Below are 16,751 nucleotides of genomic sequence, written 5' to 3'. Positions count from 1 at the left end.
TGATCTTAAATCACTGACCCCCCCTTTTTTATTTTTTAAAAAATCACCGACTCCAGCCACCAAATCGCTAACCCGTCTGATCTTAAATCACTGACCCCCCCTTTTTTATTTTTTAAAAAATCTCCGACTCCAGCCACCAAATCGCTAACCCGTCTGATCTTAAATCACTGACCTCCCCCTTTTTTATTTTTTTTAAAATCGCCGACTCCAGCCACCAAATCGCTAACCCGACTGATCTTAAATCACTGACCCCCCCTTTTTTATTTTTTAAAAAAATCACCGACTCCAGCCACCAAATCACTAACCCGTCTGATCTTAAATCACTGACCCCCACCCCTTTATATTTTTAAAAAAATCGCCGACTCCAGCCACCAAATCACTAACCCGTCTGATCTTAAATCACTGGCCCCCCCTTTTTTATTTTTTAAAAAATCGCCGACTCCAGCCACCAAATCGCTAACCCGTCTGATCTTAAATCACTGGCCCCCCCTTTTTTATTTTTTAAAAAATCGCCGACTCCAGCCACCAAATCGCTAACCCGTCTGATCTTAAATCACTGACCCCCCCTTTTTTATTTTTTTAAAAATCGCCGACTCCAGCCACCAAATCGCTAACCCGTCTGATCTTAAATCACTGACCCTCCCTTTTTTATTTTTAAAAAAATCGCCGACTCCAGCCACCAAATCGCTAACCCGTCTGATCTTAAATCACTGGCCCCCCCTTTTTAATTTTTTTAAAAATCGCCGACTCCAGCCACCAAATCACTAACCCGTCTGATCTTAAATCACTGGCCCCCCCTTTTTTATTTTTTAAAAAATCGCCGACTCCAGCCACCAAATCGCTAACCCGTCTGATCTTAAATCACTGACCGCGCCCCCCCCCCCGCACCCTGTCACTAATTCCTCTGATCTTAAGTTGTTGACCCCAGGCCTCAAATCACTAACACTTCAAAGCTCAAATCATTAATCTCTCTTGCTCCAAAACACTGACCTCCCAATCTCAAATCGCTGACCCCTTCGACTCTAAGTCAGAGACCCCTCTGACCCCAAATTACTGATGTCTCCAACATGAAATCTCCAATGTCCTATGAAATACCAATTATCATTGTTGAGCTTGGAACAACCATCCTCAACCCAGGCGTGTCTCAGGCTCTCTGAGGCATCATTACATCAAGTTGTTAAATTTCATAAACTGAGGATAATTAAACAATTGCTTTGTTCTGTAGGACTGAGTCGGTTGCTGAGAAGATGCTAACTAATTGGTTTACCTTCTTGCTGTACAAGTTCTTGAAGGTAAGAACTGAATTAACTTGACTGTTGAAACTTGAAGTTGCATTGAGATAACAAGAAGTCCCAGCAGCTCAGTTACGTTCAACTTGCATCAGTTCATTGCCCTTTTCCTGGAATTTCTTTCGAGGTAGTCACATAATTAAAGGATTGTGCCAATTATCTGTGCAGCAGTCTCTTCATCACTGTTCCAGGGACAGGGCAATGCTAAGGATAGTTTGGACAAACAGCTGGATAAATAACAGGTGTTAGGAGGGAACAAACTTTCAAGATATGTACAAAAGGAAAATTGGTGTGATAATCAAAAAGTGTATATGTCTTGTAATTATAATTCCCAAGATAAAGCTGAGGTAGAATGTCAGAAAATCCAAAGTCTATTGAGCACATTCCCAAGGTGTGTTATTCAATAACAAAGCAACCCACATGTGTCTATAGAGCAGCTTCAGCTCATTGAAGAGATGAAATGTTATGACTGTCTGTATGCTAAAGTGCTGTTAGCTCTCCAAATATTGTAATTTTTAGCTCTGTTCAGGGAGAGAATAAATGAGGGGAAAATATTACCGTGGAAATCTATTGGCTGGTCAAAGTATTTTCACAGAAACCTTATCCAAAGTGCACAAGTTATTATATTTTAAAGGCAGTGGATATTTTACAGGATTATCACTGTGCCAGTCAGTTTGAATGTGCTGCAGTCTGTAAGGAGTCCGTCTGCATAGGGTTTCTCCAGTTTCCACCCACCTTCCAAAAAAAATCATGCAGGGGTTTCATGCAGTATGGGTTTCATAGGCCAGAATGGCCTTCTACCAAGTTGTATCATTTAAAACAAAATTTTTGCTATCCAAACATAAGAGGCCAACTTGGCAGAGAAAATGCTAGACCTCCAGTCTCACCAACTGCAAGTGGGAGTGTCTTCTTGGGCTCTGTCAGTCTTGGCAGCTTTCCTGTGAGCACAAGGGACTGGCTCCTTCCCCATGTCACAACCTCTCTCCACTGTACAACCTGCAGCTTTGTTTACCATTCCTCAGGGTGTGGGTGTGCACTGCCCTGGGTCGCCTCATTTCTCTCCCACTCATTTTCTTTAATGGATACTATTACTTTCTTTCTTTTCAATATTTTAAAATTTTTATATAATGGAATGATGCATAAAGCTAATACAACTGTAATAGAGCAGACAAGCACAATGTCAGATAAAAAAAATACATTTTTCTTATGCAATGGTATTATTCATAGGTAAAGAGAAAAAACAATATAATTAACCAATTTAAACCCCAAACCTTCTCTTCTTTGGCTTGGCTTCGCGGACGAAGATTTATGGAGGGGGTAAAGGCCCATGTCAGCTGCAGGCTCGTTTGTGGCTGACAAGTCCGATGCGGGACAGGCAGACACGGTTGCAGCGGCTGCAGGGGAAAAATGGTTGGTTGGGGTTGGGTGTTGGGTTTTTCCTCCTTTGCCTTTTGTCAGTGAGGTGGGCTCTGCAGTCTTCTTCAAAGGAGGTTGCTGCCCGCCAAACTGTGAGGCGCCAAGATGCACGGTTTGAGGCGATATCAGCCCACTGGCGGTGGTCAATGTGGCAGGCACCAAGAGATTTCTTTAGGCAGTCCTTGTACCTTTTCTTTGGTGCACCTCTGTCTCGGTGGCCAGTGGAGAGCTCGCCATATAACACGATCTTGGGAAGGCGATGGTCCTCCATTCTGGAGACGTGACCCACCCAGCGCAGCTGGATCTTCAGCAGCGTGGACTCGATGCTGTCGACCTCTGCCATCTCGAGTACTTCGACGTTAGGGATGAAAGCGCTCCAATGGATGTTGAGGATGGAGCGGAGACAACGCTGGTGGAAGCGTTCTAGGAGCCGTAGATGATGCCGGTAGAGGACCCATGATTCGGAGCCGAACAGGAGTGTGGGTATGACAACGGCTCTGTATACGCTTATCTTTGTGAGGTTTTTCAGTTGGTTGTTTTTCCAGACTCTTTTGTGTAGTCTTCCAAAGGCGCTACTTGCCTTGGCGAGTCTGTTGTCTATCTCATTGTCGATCCTTGCATCTGATGAAATGGTGCAGCCGAGATAGGTAAACTGGTTGACCGTTTTGAGTTTTGTGTGCCCGATGGAGATGTGGGGGGGCTGGTAGTCATGGTGGGGAGCTGGCTGATGGAGGACCTCAGTTTTCTTCAGGCTGACTTCCAGGCCAAACACTTTGGCAGTTAACCATTCCTAAGTTATATGGCAAAAAAAAACTGCCAGTAGAAATTTAAAGAAACCTGATTAAAATTCCCATTGGAGGCTGTGAAAATAATTAAAAAGAACCCCAAAGATTGAGAAAGTTTAAATTTCAGCCACTTGTGGAACATCTTATTTTCTCCAAGGTTAAATATGATATTCTATAACCATTGATTCGGAGTGGGTGGGACAGCATCCACTTGATCAAAATAACTCATCTTACAATAAAGAAGAGGCAAAGAAATGAAGACAATTTCACTACCTTCTGTTCGACCATCCTAAAAAGGTCTGGTGCTAGATTAGCATCAATAATTATTGATAAAGTACAGTAAACCTCTTCCCAGTACTTGACAAGGTTCGAACAAGACCAAAACATGAATTAATGATCCGTCCTCATTCTCACATCTGTCATGGAAAGAGCTAATGTTAGCATAAATACTTGTAACAGTGAGTGATGGGCACAAAGGGATGATGTATTAACTAACTTAAAAATAGAGTTCCAAGATGGTCAGAAATAGAAATAGGAAGGCCCTGCTCCCATGCTAGTTTAATTTTATCCACTCAAACTTGTCTTGATTTCAGCAAATGATCATATATACAATAGCGATTAATCTTTTCTGAGATGGTCGAAGATTGTTTTCTATCAAATTCATGACAGGAACCGGTGAAAATTTTGAAGATTGAGAATGGAGGAAGTCCCTAATCTGCAAAAAAATCTAAAAAGTGAGAATTTGGTAAATTAAATTTAAAAGGAAGTTGCTCAAATGTAGCAAGATTATTATCAATAAATAAATCAAAAATGTTTAATATCTAATCTGGATCATTCCTGAAAGGCAGAATCCATCAAAGAAGGTTGAAAAAAAAAATTTGATAAATAGGACTGTAAAGAAGAAACCTTTGGAGCCCAAGATGTTTTCTAAACTGAAACTAAATCCTAATTGTATGTTTAACCACTAAATTAGCAATCTTTTTATCAATAGAGAAAGACAGACGCGCTCCAAGTATTGAAACAATAGAAAATTTCTGCGTCGATATTCAGCTCTAAATACACCCAAATAGGGGCACCCGTTTTACTATCATAATACAACCAAAATATAACATAGGAGATATTGACAGCCCAATAGTAAAATCTGAGCCTAGCCTCCATCGTGGCGCGCAACGTTCAATGTTTTCAAAGAATACGCACGTGATTTGAGAAAACGAGCTCTGATTTCTACCTGCAACCGTGTGTTATTATTTCCTGTTCATCAGCTTTCACTGTTTTCAGTGGCTGCAAATTGGTGAACCCGATGGGTCCAAAAGGAGCTTTTAGACCATATTGATACTGCAGCTGTTGCTGTTAAGCTCCTGCCCTTCTGGATAGTGGAACCAGAGCTGTGCTTTCGACAGGCTGAGGCACAATTTCACCTCGGGAAGATAGAGGTGGATGTGACTCACTATTATCACCTCATTGCCTTATACCAAGCAAGTTGGTGATGTCCTGTGCAATCCACCAGAGCCTGGAAAGCGCAAGCACTTTGAATGTGCTCCTGCTGCAAGTTTATGGCATGTCCCGCAGAGAGAGGGCACAAAACTATTACATGCGGAGTTGGTGACTGCACCCTGTCCAAACAAATGAACAACATGCTGTGCCTGTTATCCAGCCATTGGCCATATATAATATTCTAACAGCTCTTCCTAGAGAGGATGCCAGAAGACATTAGACTCTGATCATTGTAGGGTTCTTTTGAAGACTCCAGGGCAGACATCCTGTGGCTGGCAAAAACACACCAAAAGGACTTTGGACAATGTCACTGTGTCACAGCCGTCTGCACCCAGAACCTCTGTTGACACTACTTCCCAAGCCAACACTCTCAACACACCAGTTCCTATAACAAGGCAACGTCTCAAGTCAGGCAAACAGCCTGTCAGCACTTCCACCTGGTATTTTTAGCACTGGGGTTGGGGAGTCAGTGCACATAGGTGCCTGCCACCCTGTGCGTTCTCAGGAAATGGCCTGGCCGACCATTGTTAATGGCTGTGATGTTTGGCTGAAAATCTACGAGCCTCCTATATGTTTGGGATCAGCTATGCCAAAGTAAATTTTTGGTGGACACAAGATCAGAGCTTAGTGTTTTTCCACCAACTGGTTTTCATACACGTTATCCGATCCCTAACCTCCAACTCACAACAGTTCCAACATACCCACATATGGCACCAAAAAAAATGAATGTTCAGTTTGAGGGGAATATTTGCACATGATCTTTTATTATAGCAGTAGTGTCACAACCACTACTTGGGGCTGATTTCCTTTGAGCCCATTCATTCATGGTGGACTTAAAAGGGCGTCAGCTGGTGGATAGTACCACCTTTCAAACTATTCACCTGGCAGATTTACATGTTCCTGCACTATGCCTTCAAGCCCTGTGTAAGACTGTTGACACTTCTAGAAGAATTTCCTAAAATTAAAACTCTCTTTCTTTTGCTAGAACTGCCCTCAATATTCAAAACAACAGAACCTCACTGGTGAGACAGAGTTATGTGTTGCTTGCTTCCTTCATCTCAGTCCACCTGCATTGCCCCTACTTGTACCCCAAGGAGGTCTCATCAATATTGGAGAAATTAAAGTCACCCACAAGGACAATCCTATTGCTTTTATGTCTTTTCTCAATCTGCCTTCAAAACAGTTCCTCTTTAAATGTAGAGTACTTACTTTGAAGAGCAAAGTTTTTAAACAAGTCAAGTGCATAAGAAATTCAATAGGATCACAGCTAATCTGGTTTGTGGACTCAGCTCCATTTACCCCTCCCACTCCCTGTTCCCCCATAGCCTTTAATTACCCTTTTCTTCAAAAATCTTGTATTTTTTTAATGAGGCAGCCTCAACTGCTTCCTTGGGTAGAGAATTCCACAGACTCACTGCTCTCTGGGAGAAGCAGTTCTTTCTCATCGGTCTTAAATCTACACCCTCGAATCAAGACTACATCCCCTAGTTCAGGTCTCACCAACTAGTAGAAACAACCTCCCTGCTTCTATCGTATCCTTTTCTTTCATAATTTGATGCGTTTCTGTAAGATTCCTCCTCTTTTAAACTCCAGTGAGTACAATCTCAGGCTACTCAATCTCTCCACAAAGACTAATATCATCATTTCTAGAATCTATCTGTTGAACTTCCTCTGCACCACCTCAGAGTCAAATTCAAGTTTATTGTCATCTGAATGTACATGATCAGATGAAACAACATTTCTCCAGATCATGGTTCATACACACACACACAATACATTTCTCACACAGCACACAAGGTTTGTTATATAAGGAGGCCCAATCTAACAGCCTGCAGGAAGAAGCTATTTCCCATCTGGAAGTCTGGATTTTGATACTCCTGTACCTCCTTCTGATGGGAGTAGTTCAAAGATGCTACATAATGGATGATAGGGATCCTCAACAATTCTTTAAGCTCGGTTTATACAATGCTCAAGTAACTAATTGAGCAAGGAGAGCAGAACTATATGCAGTTCCCCAGGGGCAGGCTCACCAGTACACTCTACAGTTGCGACAGAACCTCCCTGCTCTTAAATTCAATGCCAAGTCATTGTCAGATAGGAAGTTTATAATGTGCTGGTGCTTGTAAATGGAATTGGTTGTCTTTTGGATGTTAGTGTTCCCCACTTCAGCAACAAAGGATGGGAATCACTCTTTGCCCCATTTTGCAGGAATGCGCAGGGGAGCCTCTCTTCATGCTGTACTGTGCCATCAAGCAGCAAATGGAAAAAGGACCCATTGATGCAATCACTGGAGAGGCCCGCTATTCTCTGAGCGAGGACAAGCTCATCCGGCAGCAGATTGACTACAAGACAGTGGTAAGCACCATGACATTCTCTGACAGTCACACATGACAAGCGTCCTCCAGTAGAGGATCATCCTCTCCCACAAGGGGACTTTAATTCACTGTGTGCAAGGTTCTTTCATTGTAACCCTCTAAACTTTCTATATTTTCTACTTTACCTCGATGCATGTTGGAGATAACCTATTAGACTGATTGCAGAAAAACATTTCTCACTGTGCCAGGTACAATGTGGCAAACTTAAACTAAACTCAAACGCAGAGAAGATGGATGGCAGTGTACCTGATTCACACTTCCTCCACTTACCCTCCATGTCAATTCCCTCAACATCCAAAAACCTACCAGTGTCTGTCTCATGCATCTTTAGGATTAATTTTAATCTCGCCCCATTAATTAAAAAAAAATACATATTTCAATGAGATTTCCCCTCATTCTTCTAAACTTGAGAGAGTACAGACCCAATCTGCTTAATCCCTTCTCATAGAATAAATCCCACCATTATTGGAGTGAATCTGGTTAATCCTGGCTGAATTATTGCTACTGCAGGTGTCACCTTACTTGGGTCAGGAGTCCAAGCCTGTGCCCAACATTCCAGTCTCACCTGTACACGATGTCTCTACTCAAACTCGAATCCTTTTACAATAAAGGCCAACAACCGATTTGCCTTTCTTGTTACTTGTTGATTCTTTGTTAATTCCCAGCGATTCATCTGCAAAGATATTTGGGTCCCATTGAATACCCACACATTTCAATCATACTTTATTTAAAAAAATAAAATAACAAAGTGGATGATCTCATTTTTTGGCATTATAATCCATCTGCCACATCTAATCCCATTTACTTAACAAGCCTGTATTCCCCTGACTCCCTACATTCTTCTCACTACTACCCAGTTTTATATCAGTAATAGACTTGGATACTTGGTCTTCTTATCCACACCATTGATGTGGATTGTGAATGGATGGGGCTTCATCACTGCAAGAGAAACAACCTATTGAAGGGTTACGGGTCGAGCTGCATCAGTGGGAGGGAAGGGATTATCATTGTTTCAGGTTGAAATTGTTTATCAAGAACTGATGAAGTCTTGACAGTTTTGGATGTAGGGTTCTAGCACGAAACATCAACAATTATTTATTTTCCAATGATGCTGCTCAACCTCCTGGTTCTCAACTTTTTTTCCTTCCACTCAAATACCACTTTAAGTAATCCCTATGCCATTAGTGCTCTGTGATTAGTAAGAGATTGCTTAAGGTGGTATGTGGATGGAAAGAAAGGTCGAGAACCACTGTTCCAGCAGATTGTGTGTCACTCCAGATTTCAGTGTCTGTAGTCTCTTGTGCCTCCATTTATTCCTCAATGTACATCAGTGTATTCCCACTTTTACAAAGCACTGTTTCACAATCCCATGCTTGACCATTTCTGGAAAGCTTTTTGAAAGGCAAAACATCACATCAAGTGGTTTGCTTTTATCCATTCTTCCAAATTGAACTTTAAAAAACATTTGATTTGTCGAAACTCATTTTTCTTTTACCCTGTTACTAATTCCTAAATAGATTCCAGCATTCTGATCTCTTGATAATTTTCTCCTTTCTTTAAATTCTGAAGATCAATTTGCTACCTCTGTTAATCTTTTTGGAAGCAGAGGAATATGGCAAAGACAAAATCAATGCATCCGTATTATTGTAGCCTTCAAACCACAAGAAAGCAGGTCCTCAAATCTAGGGGATTTATTGCCTTTCTAACCCTTCAGTTTCTGTAAGGCTTCCTGCGTCTTCTTGCATGACAAATAAGAGGGGAAATTTCTCTGCTATCTCCCTATTCCACTGTAGATCAAAAGAAGCTACAGAGCATTATGCAAACTTCCCTCCCCTCCATTGACTTCACATCTATCTCTCTCTGTCTAAGAAAGACAGACTGAAGGATCCATTGCACATTGCACGCACTCTTCTCCCTCCTCCCATTGGGGAGAAGGCTCGAGAGTGAAATCAACAAGCTTAAAGACAATTTCTTCCCCACAGCCATCAGACTCAATGAACCCTGCAACTGCCCTTGTTTGATGTTAAATTAATGTTTCATTTAATTGTAATTCTCTAATCATGCTCTTCACTTGACTGCATGCAAGCGATATCCTACTAGACTGCTCCTATAAGAACCCTTATTTAACTATGTATAATGTGACAAAAACATGTACTGTAATTGTTCCTAAGTGCAGAAGACAGGAGTAGAAATATGCTATTCAGCCCACCATATCTCCCCCTCCATTTAATCATTAGCTGATCCACTTTCCCACTCAGCCAAAATGTCCAACCTTTTCCCCATAACCTTTGATGCCCTGGCTAATCAAGAACATATCAAACTCTGCCTCCACAATCAGCTGTGGCAAATTTCACACATCTACCACCCACTGGCTGAAGAAATTCCAATGCATCTCAATTGAAGCCAGACTCCCTTCATTTCTGAAGTTGTGTCCTCTTGTCATCAGCTGTCCCACCATGGGAAACAACTTTTCTGCATCTACTCCGTCCAGGCTTTTCAACATTCAAAATGTTGGAGAGATTCCCCAGCCCCCATTCTCTTAAACTCTAATGAGTACGGGCCAAGAGTGGACAATCACTCCTCATATGATAACCCTTTAACTCCTGGAATCATCCTTGTGAGCCTTCAACATCAGCACATCCTTTCTTAAATGAGGAGCCCAAAACTGCTCAAAATACTGCGAGGTCTCTCCAATGCCTTATAAAGCCTCGACATCACAAATCTGCTCTTACATTCTATTCCTCAGAAATGAATGCCAGCATTGCATTTCCCTTCATCACCAACTCAACCTGCAAGTTTACCTTCCAACTATCCTGCACAAAGGCTCCCAGGTCCATTTGCCTCGGGGTATTTTCAATTTTTCCCCATTTAACTTGTCAGCCACAGTGGTGACATTTTTCTATTTGAATATTTCCTGTTTTTTGGTATGTATTTATCCTGTATCTTCCTCATTTCTACCTGCTTCCCTGTTGGTGCTCCCTTCCAATCTGCTAGTTCCTCTTTCCATAGAGCCATAGAAAATTACAGCACAGAAAAACAGGCCATTTGACCCTTCTGGTCTGTGCCGACCAATAAAACTAGCTACTGACCTACTCTCATTCCATCACCCTCCAGACCCCTCCCATCCATGTATTTATCCAATTTATTTTTAAAACTCAAGACTGAATTTGCATTCACCACATAAGATGGCAGCTCATTCCACACTCCCACCACTCTGAAAAACTATCCCCTTATGCCTCCCCCCCAACCTAAATATGATCACTCATATTTATCTCCCCCAATATAAGTGGAAGCCTCCTTCTCTCATCTACTCTGTCTATACCCCTCAATTTTATAAACCTCTATCAAGTCTCCCCTCATCTTTCTTCATTTCAAGGAGTATAGTCCTAACCTGTTTAATCTTTCCAGGTAACTCAACTCCTGAAGACCTGGCCACATCTTCATAAATCTTCTCTGCACTCTTTCAATCTTATGGATATCTTTCCTGCTGCTGGGCACATTATCTGCACACAATATTCCAAGTGTGGCCTCACCAATGTCTTGAATAACTTCAAAATAACATCCCAACTTCTATACTCAATACTTTGATTTATTAAGGCTAAGATGCCAAAAGCTTTCTTTATAACCATGTCCACATGTGACACCGCTTTCAGGTGTTTATGTATTCCCAGATCTCTTTGCTCCTCCACGCTCCTCAATGGCCTACCTTTTACTGTGTTCGTCCTACCCTGATTCGCTCTTCCAAAGTGCAACACCTCACACTTACCTGCATTAAATTCTATCAACCATTTACTGGCCCAGTTTCCCAGGTGGTCCAGATCCCTCTGCTAGCTTTGAAAATCTTCCTCACAGTCCACAACACCTCCTATCTTTGTGTCATCAGCAAACTTGCTGATCTAATTCACCATGTCATCATCTAGGTCATTTATATAGACAATAAGGTCCCAACACAGATTCCTGAGTCTCTCCACTTGACACAGACCTCCAGTCTGAGAAGCAACCATCCACCACCACTCTTTTCTTCAACCAAGCCAATTTCGAAACCAGTTTGCAACCTCATTATGTATGCATAATATCCTAACCTTCTGAACAAACCTCTCATGTGGAACCTTGTCAAAGGCCATATAAACAGCCTTTCCCTCAACCTTTTTGGTAACTTGCTCAAAAACTCTACAAGATTTGTTCAAAACTACCTACCGCACATAAATCCATGCTGACTGTCCTTAAATCAGCTGATGATAGTCCAAGTAACTATATATCCTAGCCTCAGAAATCCTTCAAATAATTTACATACTACTGACATCGGGCTCACTGGCCTATAATTGCCTGGTTTACACTTGGAGCCCATGTTAAACAGTAGGACAACATGAGTGACCCTCTAGTCCTCTGGCACTCCCTTGTGTCTAAGGACATTTTGAATATATCTGCAAGGGGCTCTGCAATTTCAGCACTTGTCTTCCTCAAGGTGCAAGGGAATATCATATCCAGTCCAGGGGATTTGAATGCCTTTATTTGTTGCAAGGAAGAAAGCATCTCCTTCTCCTTAAACTTCATATGTTCCATGACACTTCTATTTGTTTCCTTTCCATCTTTGATCACTATACTATAAATACAGATGCAAAAAAAATGTTTTAAGATCTCCCCTAGTTCACAATGCTCCACATATAGTTCACCACCCTGATTATCTAGGGGTCCAATTTTGTCCTTTACTATCCTTTTACTTCTAATATAATTGTAGAAACCCTTTGGATTTTCATTCACATTATCTGCCAAAGCACCTTCATGTCTTCTTTTGATTTCCTAACTTCCTTCTTAAACATTCTTACATTTCCTAGACTCTGCAAGTAGCTCATTTGCTCCTTGTTGTCTATACCACATATATAGCCCGCTCCTTCTTAACCAACTCTCCAATATCCCTTGAAAACCACAGTTCCCCATGTCTGTTAACTTATTTCTAGTACAATCTCTGCACTCAAAATTTCATCCTTGAAGGCCTTCAACCTGGTTGATGCATCCTTACCAGAAAATAACTTATTCCAATTGACTCTTCCAAGATCCTTCCTCATTTCCTCAAAATTGGCCTTTCTCTAATTCACTCAACTCGAGGACCAGATTTATCCTTCTCCATAATTAACTTGAAACTAATGATATTATGGTCACTGGACCCAAAATGCTCACCGATACATACTTCTGCCACTTGGCCTCCCTGGTTCCCTAAAAGATCAAGTATTGCATCTTCTCTTGTTGGTACTTCTGCACATTGATGTAGAAAACTTTCTTGTACATATTTGAAACTCCAACCCATCCAGTCCTTTACCGTACGAGAGTCCGAGACTATTTGCGGAAAGTTCAATTCTCCTACTATCACAACTTTCTGTTTCTTACACTGGTCTGTTATCTCCCTACAGATTTGCTGCTCCAAATCTCTCAGACTATTGAATGGTCTATAATACAGCCCTATTAGCGTGCTCATGCTCTTCCTATACTTTAGCTCCACCCATATGGTCTCTGTAGACGAGTCCTCAGTGCGGTCTTGTCTATGCACTGCTGTGATATTTTCCCTGACAAGCAATGCCACACCACCTCTTTTCCTCCCCTGCCCTCTATCCCATCTAAAACAACAGAACCCTGGAACATTGAGCTGCCAAACCTGTCCCTCCTACAACCAAGTCTAACTAATAGCAATAATGACAATCCTTGCTCTAAGCTCATCGGCCTTACCGACAATACTCGTATTGAAGTAGATGCACGTGAGACCATTTCTTTCCTGAATAACTCTATTTACATGCAGTCCTTGCACGACTTTCATCATTCTCCACCTTACCCTGCTCTAACACTCTGGTTTCCCCTCCCCCCGCAAATTAGTTTAAACCCCCAAAAGCAACACTAGCAAAATTACCCACAAGGATATTAGCCCCCCTCCAGTTCAGGTGCAAACCATCCCACTGGAACAGGTCCCACCTCCCCGGAAGAGAGCTCAATTATCCAGAAACCCTCCCTCTTGTACCATCTCTTTAGCCACATGTTAAGCTGAATTATCTTTGTGTTTCTTGCCTCTTTAGCTCATGGCACAGGTAGCAATCCTCTCCTTCAACTTTGCTCCTAACTCCCTGAACTCCCCTATCAGGCCTCCTCACTCTTCCTGCCCACTCCATTAGTCCCTACAAGGTGATGACATGAGAAGAGAACACCCTCCCTTCTGAGAATCAGGAGGACACAATTCAAGATATCACAGACCTGGACACCAGGAAGGCAATAAGCCACCTAGGAAAATCAATCTCTCCCATAGAGCCTCTTGTCTATCCCCTTATCTATCAAATCCCCTACCACAACTGCATTCCTCTGTTCCTCCTTCCCTTCTGAGCAAGGGTCCAGTCCCAGAGACTCAACCACTACAACTTGTCGCTGGTAGATCATCCCCACCAACAGTATACCTATTAAATGGAACAGCCACAAGGCTACCTTTCTCTCTGCCTCTTCCCCTGGCCTCTCCTAACGGTCACCCAGCTGCCTTCCTCCCTACATTTAGGGATGAATGCCTCCCTGAAGCTTCTGTCTATCACAACCTCTGCTTCCCAAATGATCCAGAGTTCATCCAGCTCCAGTTCCCTAACTCAGTCTCCCAAGAGCTGCAGCTGGATACACCTTTTGTTGGTGTAGTCCTCACAGACACTTGTGCTGCCCCGGACTTCCTACAATTGGAACATTGGATTGCCCTAACTTCTGGCTCCATATCTTAATTCTTGCAATAATCACAATTAAAGAAACTTACCACCCTTACCTGATGAGGAGAAACCTCTTCCTCATCCACTGAGTGACAAACCCACAACATCAATTCCCCACTCGGTCATTGGCTGCTCCAATTGCTGACCCCTTCTTTTAGTGCTTGCTATATGTTAACTCAATTGCTTTCTAGCCCTAATCAATTGTCTCAATTGAACACAACTAATCTCTCACTGCCTCCTCGCACAGCAATTAAAGTAAGTGGAAAAGAGTTTACCTAATTCCCTTTACTCCATTGAAATACCACACATCGGACTTTAATTTCTCCTTGTTAAATTTCAAATTGAAGAAAATTATATTCCTTATTCAGCATCCTGCTTCTTCCTTGAAGAAAGGCTCAGTCCCAAAACATCGACAATGTATTTTTATCCCCTTTGGATGCTGAAAGACCAGCTGAGTTCCTCCAAATTTCAATGTGTTTTTACTAACAATCACAGCATCTGCAGACTTCTGTGTTTCACTCAGTCATATAGTGATCACTGCTCTCTAATGGTTCCTTTATTCTAAGATCCCTAATCACCTCTAGTGCATTTCACATCATGCAATCCAGTGCAGCCAATCCCCTAGTGGGCTCAATCACAAGCTGCTCTAAAAAGTCCCAACCTGGTTTTCCCAATCTACTTGGATGTTGACTACCATAACATTGCCCTTCTGACATGGCTTTTCTATTTGCTGTTATAATTAGCTGTCCATATCCTGGCTACTGTCTAGAAGTCTGTATATGACTTCCAACAGTGTATTTTTACCCTTACTATTTCTTGTTAACCCACAACAATTTTATATCTTCCGATCCTATGTCTCCTTTTACTGATGATTTATTGTTGTTCCTTACCAACAGAACCATGTCACCCCTTTTGCTTACCTACCTATCTTTTGTGTATCCTTGGGTATTCAGCTCCCAATGACATCCATCCTCTAACCATGACTTTGTGATGGCCACATTATCATACCTGCCAATCTGTAGCTGTTCTACAAATTTGTGCACTATCCTGTGTGAATTTAAATACAAAACCTATAGCCTTTTATTTTCCACTTTGGACTGTGTCCCTGTTGCATTGCAATGCATCCCACTGGCTGCAATTTTTCCCCATCTGCCTGTCTCTACCAGCTGTCTGTACTTGTGCACCAGCTGCCACTTCCTCTGCCTCTTCACTTTGGTTCCCACACCCCTCCAATTCCAGTTCAAACCACCCCCCAACCTCCCTGCCAGGATACTGGTTCCCCTCCAATTAACGTGCAGACCTTCCCACTTGTACAGGTCACATTTCAACAGAAAATGTTCCGATGATCGAGGAATGTTAAACCTTGTGTGCTGCACCATCTCCTCATTTGTCTGTGCTATTTTCCTGTTTTGACCTTCCCTAGCATGTGTGGCACCAGGAGTAATCTAGAGATTGCCACGTTGGAGATCCTTTTCTTCATCCTCTTTCCTAACTCCCTAAATTACCTTTCAGGATCTCTACCCCACTTTTGCCTATGTCATTGGTCGCAATATATACCATGACATCTGGATACTCATCCTTCCCTTTAAGAATATTCTCCACCCTACTCAGACACATCCTGGTCCCCAGCATCTGGGAGGCAACACACTGTCCTGGAGTCTCTTTTGTGACTGCAGAATTCCCTATCTGCTCCCTTGACTATCAAAGTCCCTTTGACTATCCCCCTACCTGATCACCCTTTCCTTCTGAGGTTCAGAGCTGACCATGGTGCTATTGGTCTGGCTGCTGCTGCTTTGCCCCAGATAGATTATCTCCTTCAGCAGTATCCAAAGGGGTATACTTGTTGCTGAGGGGAATGGCCACAGTGGTACCATGCACTGCCTGTCTACTCCCTTTCCCTCTCCTGACTGTCACCCATCTACCTTCCCCCTGCCTCCTGGTGTGATTGCATCCCTGTAACTCCTGTCCATCACCTCCTCAGCTTCCCAAATAACCCAGAGCTCATCTAGGTCCAGCTCCAATTCCCTAGTCTGTAAGGAGCTGCAGTTGGATGCACTTCTCACAGATGAAGTCGTCAGGGATACTGTTGGCTTCCCTGAGTATCCACATTCTGCAAGAGAAGCATGTCCCTGCCCTGGGTACCATTCCAACTGCCTATTAAATAGAAAAGAAAAAGAAAAACCTGCCCTTACCTTACCTCAACTCTTACACCGCCACCTCGGCATCTACTCACTGAAGCCTCTCACACCAAAGCATCAAGGTCCTACTCCTTCACTGGGCTGCTTCATGATGCTTACCTTCCTTTTATTGACTACAGCTCATTGGCTTATGGAAACATTTAAAAGCACCTACCTCTCCCATCGTTCACAGTCCTGCTCTTGCTGTCTCCGACATGAAACATGCTAGTTTTCAGTCACTGTGATTGTCGTAAAAATACAAAAATGCTGGAGGAAATCAGCAGATCTTGCAGCATCCTTTGGAGGTAAACATATATAACTGAATTTTCAGCCCTGAGACCTTCTTCAAGGTATGAGCAAAAAGGGGGCATTTGCCTGAATAAAAAGGCTGGGAGAAAGAAAGAAAGGGCAGGGAGAGGAGCACAGGCCAGCAGACAAAAGTGATCATTGGACAGAGTAAGAGGTTGAGAATTTATCAGAGGAAGGAGTG

At 42.5% G+C, this 16,751-nt stretch overlaps 1 protein-coding gene across 5 annotated transcripts in view; it reads left to right on the top strand.

Moving 5' to 3' along the window:
• The window catches only part of LOC138763359 (plexin-A1-like), a 339,669-nt gene that overhangs the window by 294,375 nt on the left and 28,543 nt on the right, over nt 1-16,751 (top strand). For all 5 annotated transcript variants that reach the window (XM_069937350.1, XM_069937352.1, XM_069937351.1 and 2 more), the window contains 2 exons: nt 1,226-1,292; nt 7,193-7,339. In XM_069937350.1, the coding sequence (XP_069793451.1) occupies nt 1,226-1,292; nt 7,193-7,339 (214 nt within the window). The remainder of the gene's footprint in view (nt 1-1,225; nt 1,293-7,192; nt 7,340-16,751) is intronic.

The sequence above is a fragment of the Narcine bancroftii genome, chromosome 5 (genome assembly GCF_036971445.1).
Source record: "Narcine bancroftii isolate sNarBan1 chromosome 5, sNarBan1.hap1, whole genome shotgun sequence".
Taxonomy (NCBI): domain Eukaryota; kingdom Metazoa; phylum Chordata; class Chondrichthyes; order Torpediniformes; family Narcinidae; genus Narcine; species Narcine bancroftii.
Note: the sequence above shows the minus strand (reverse complement) of the source record. Positions and strands in the feature narration are given on the sequence as shown.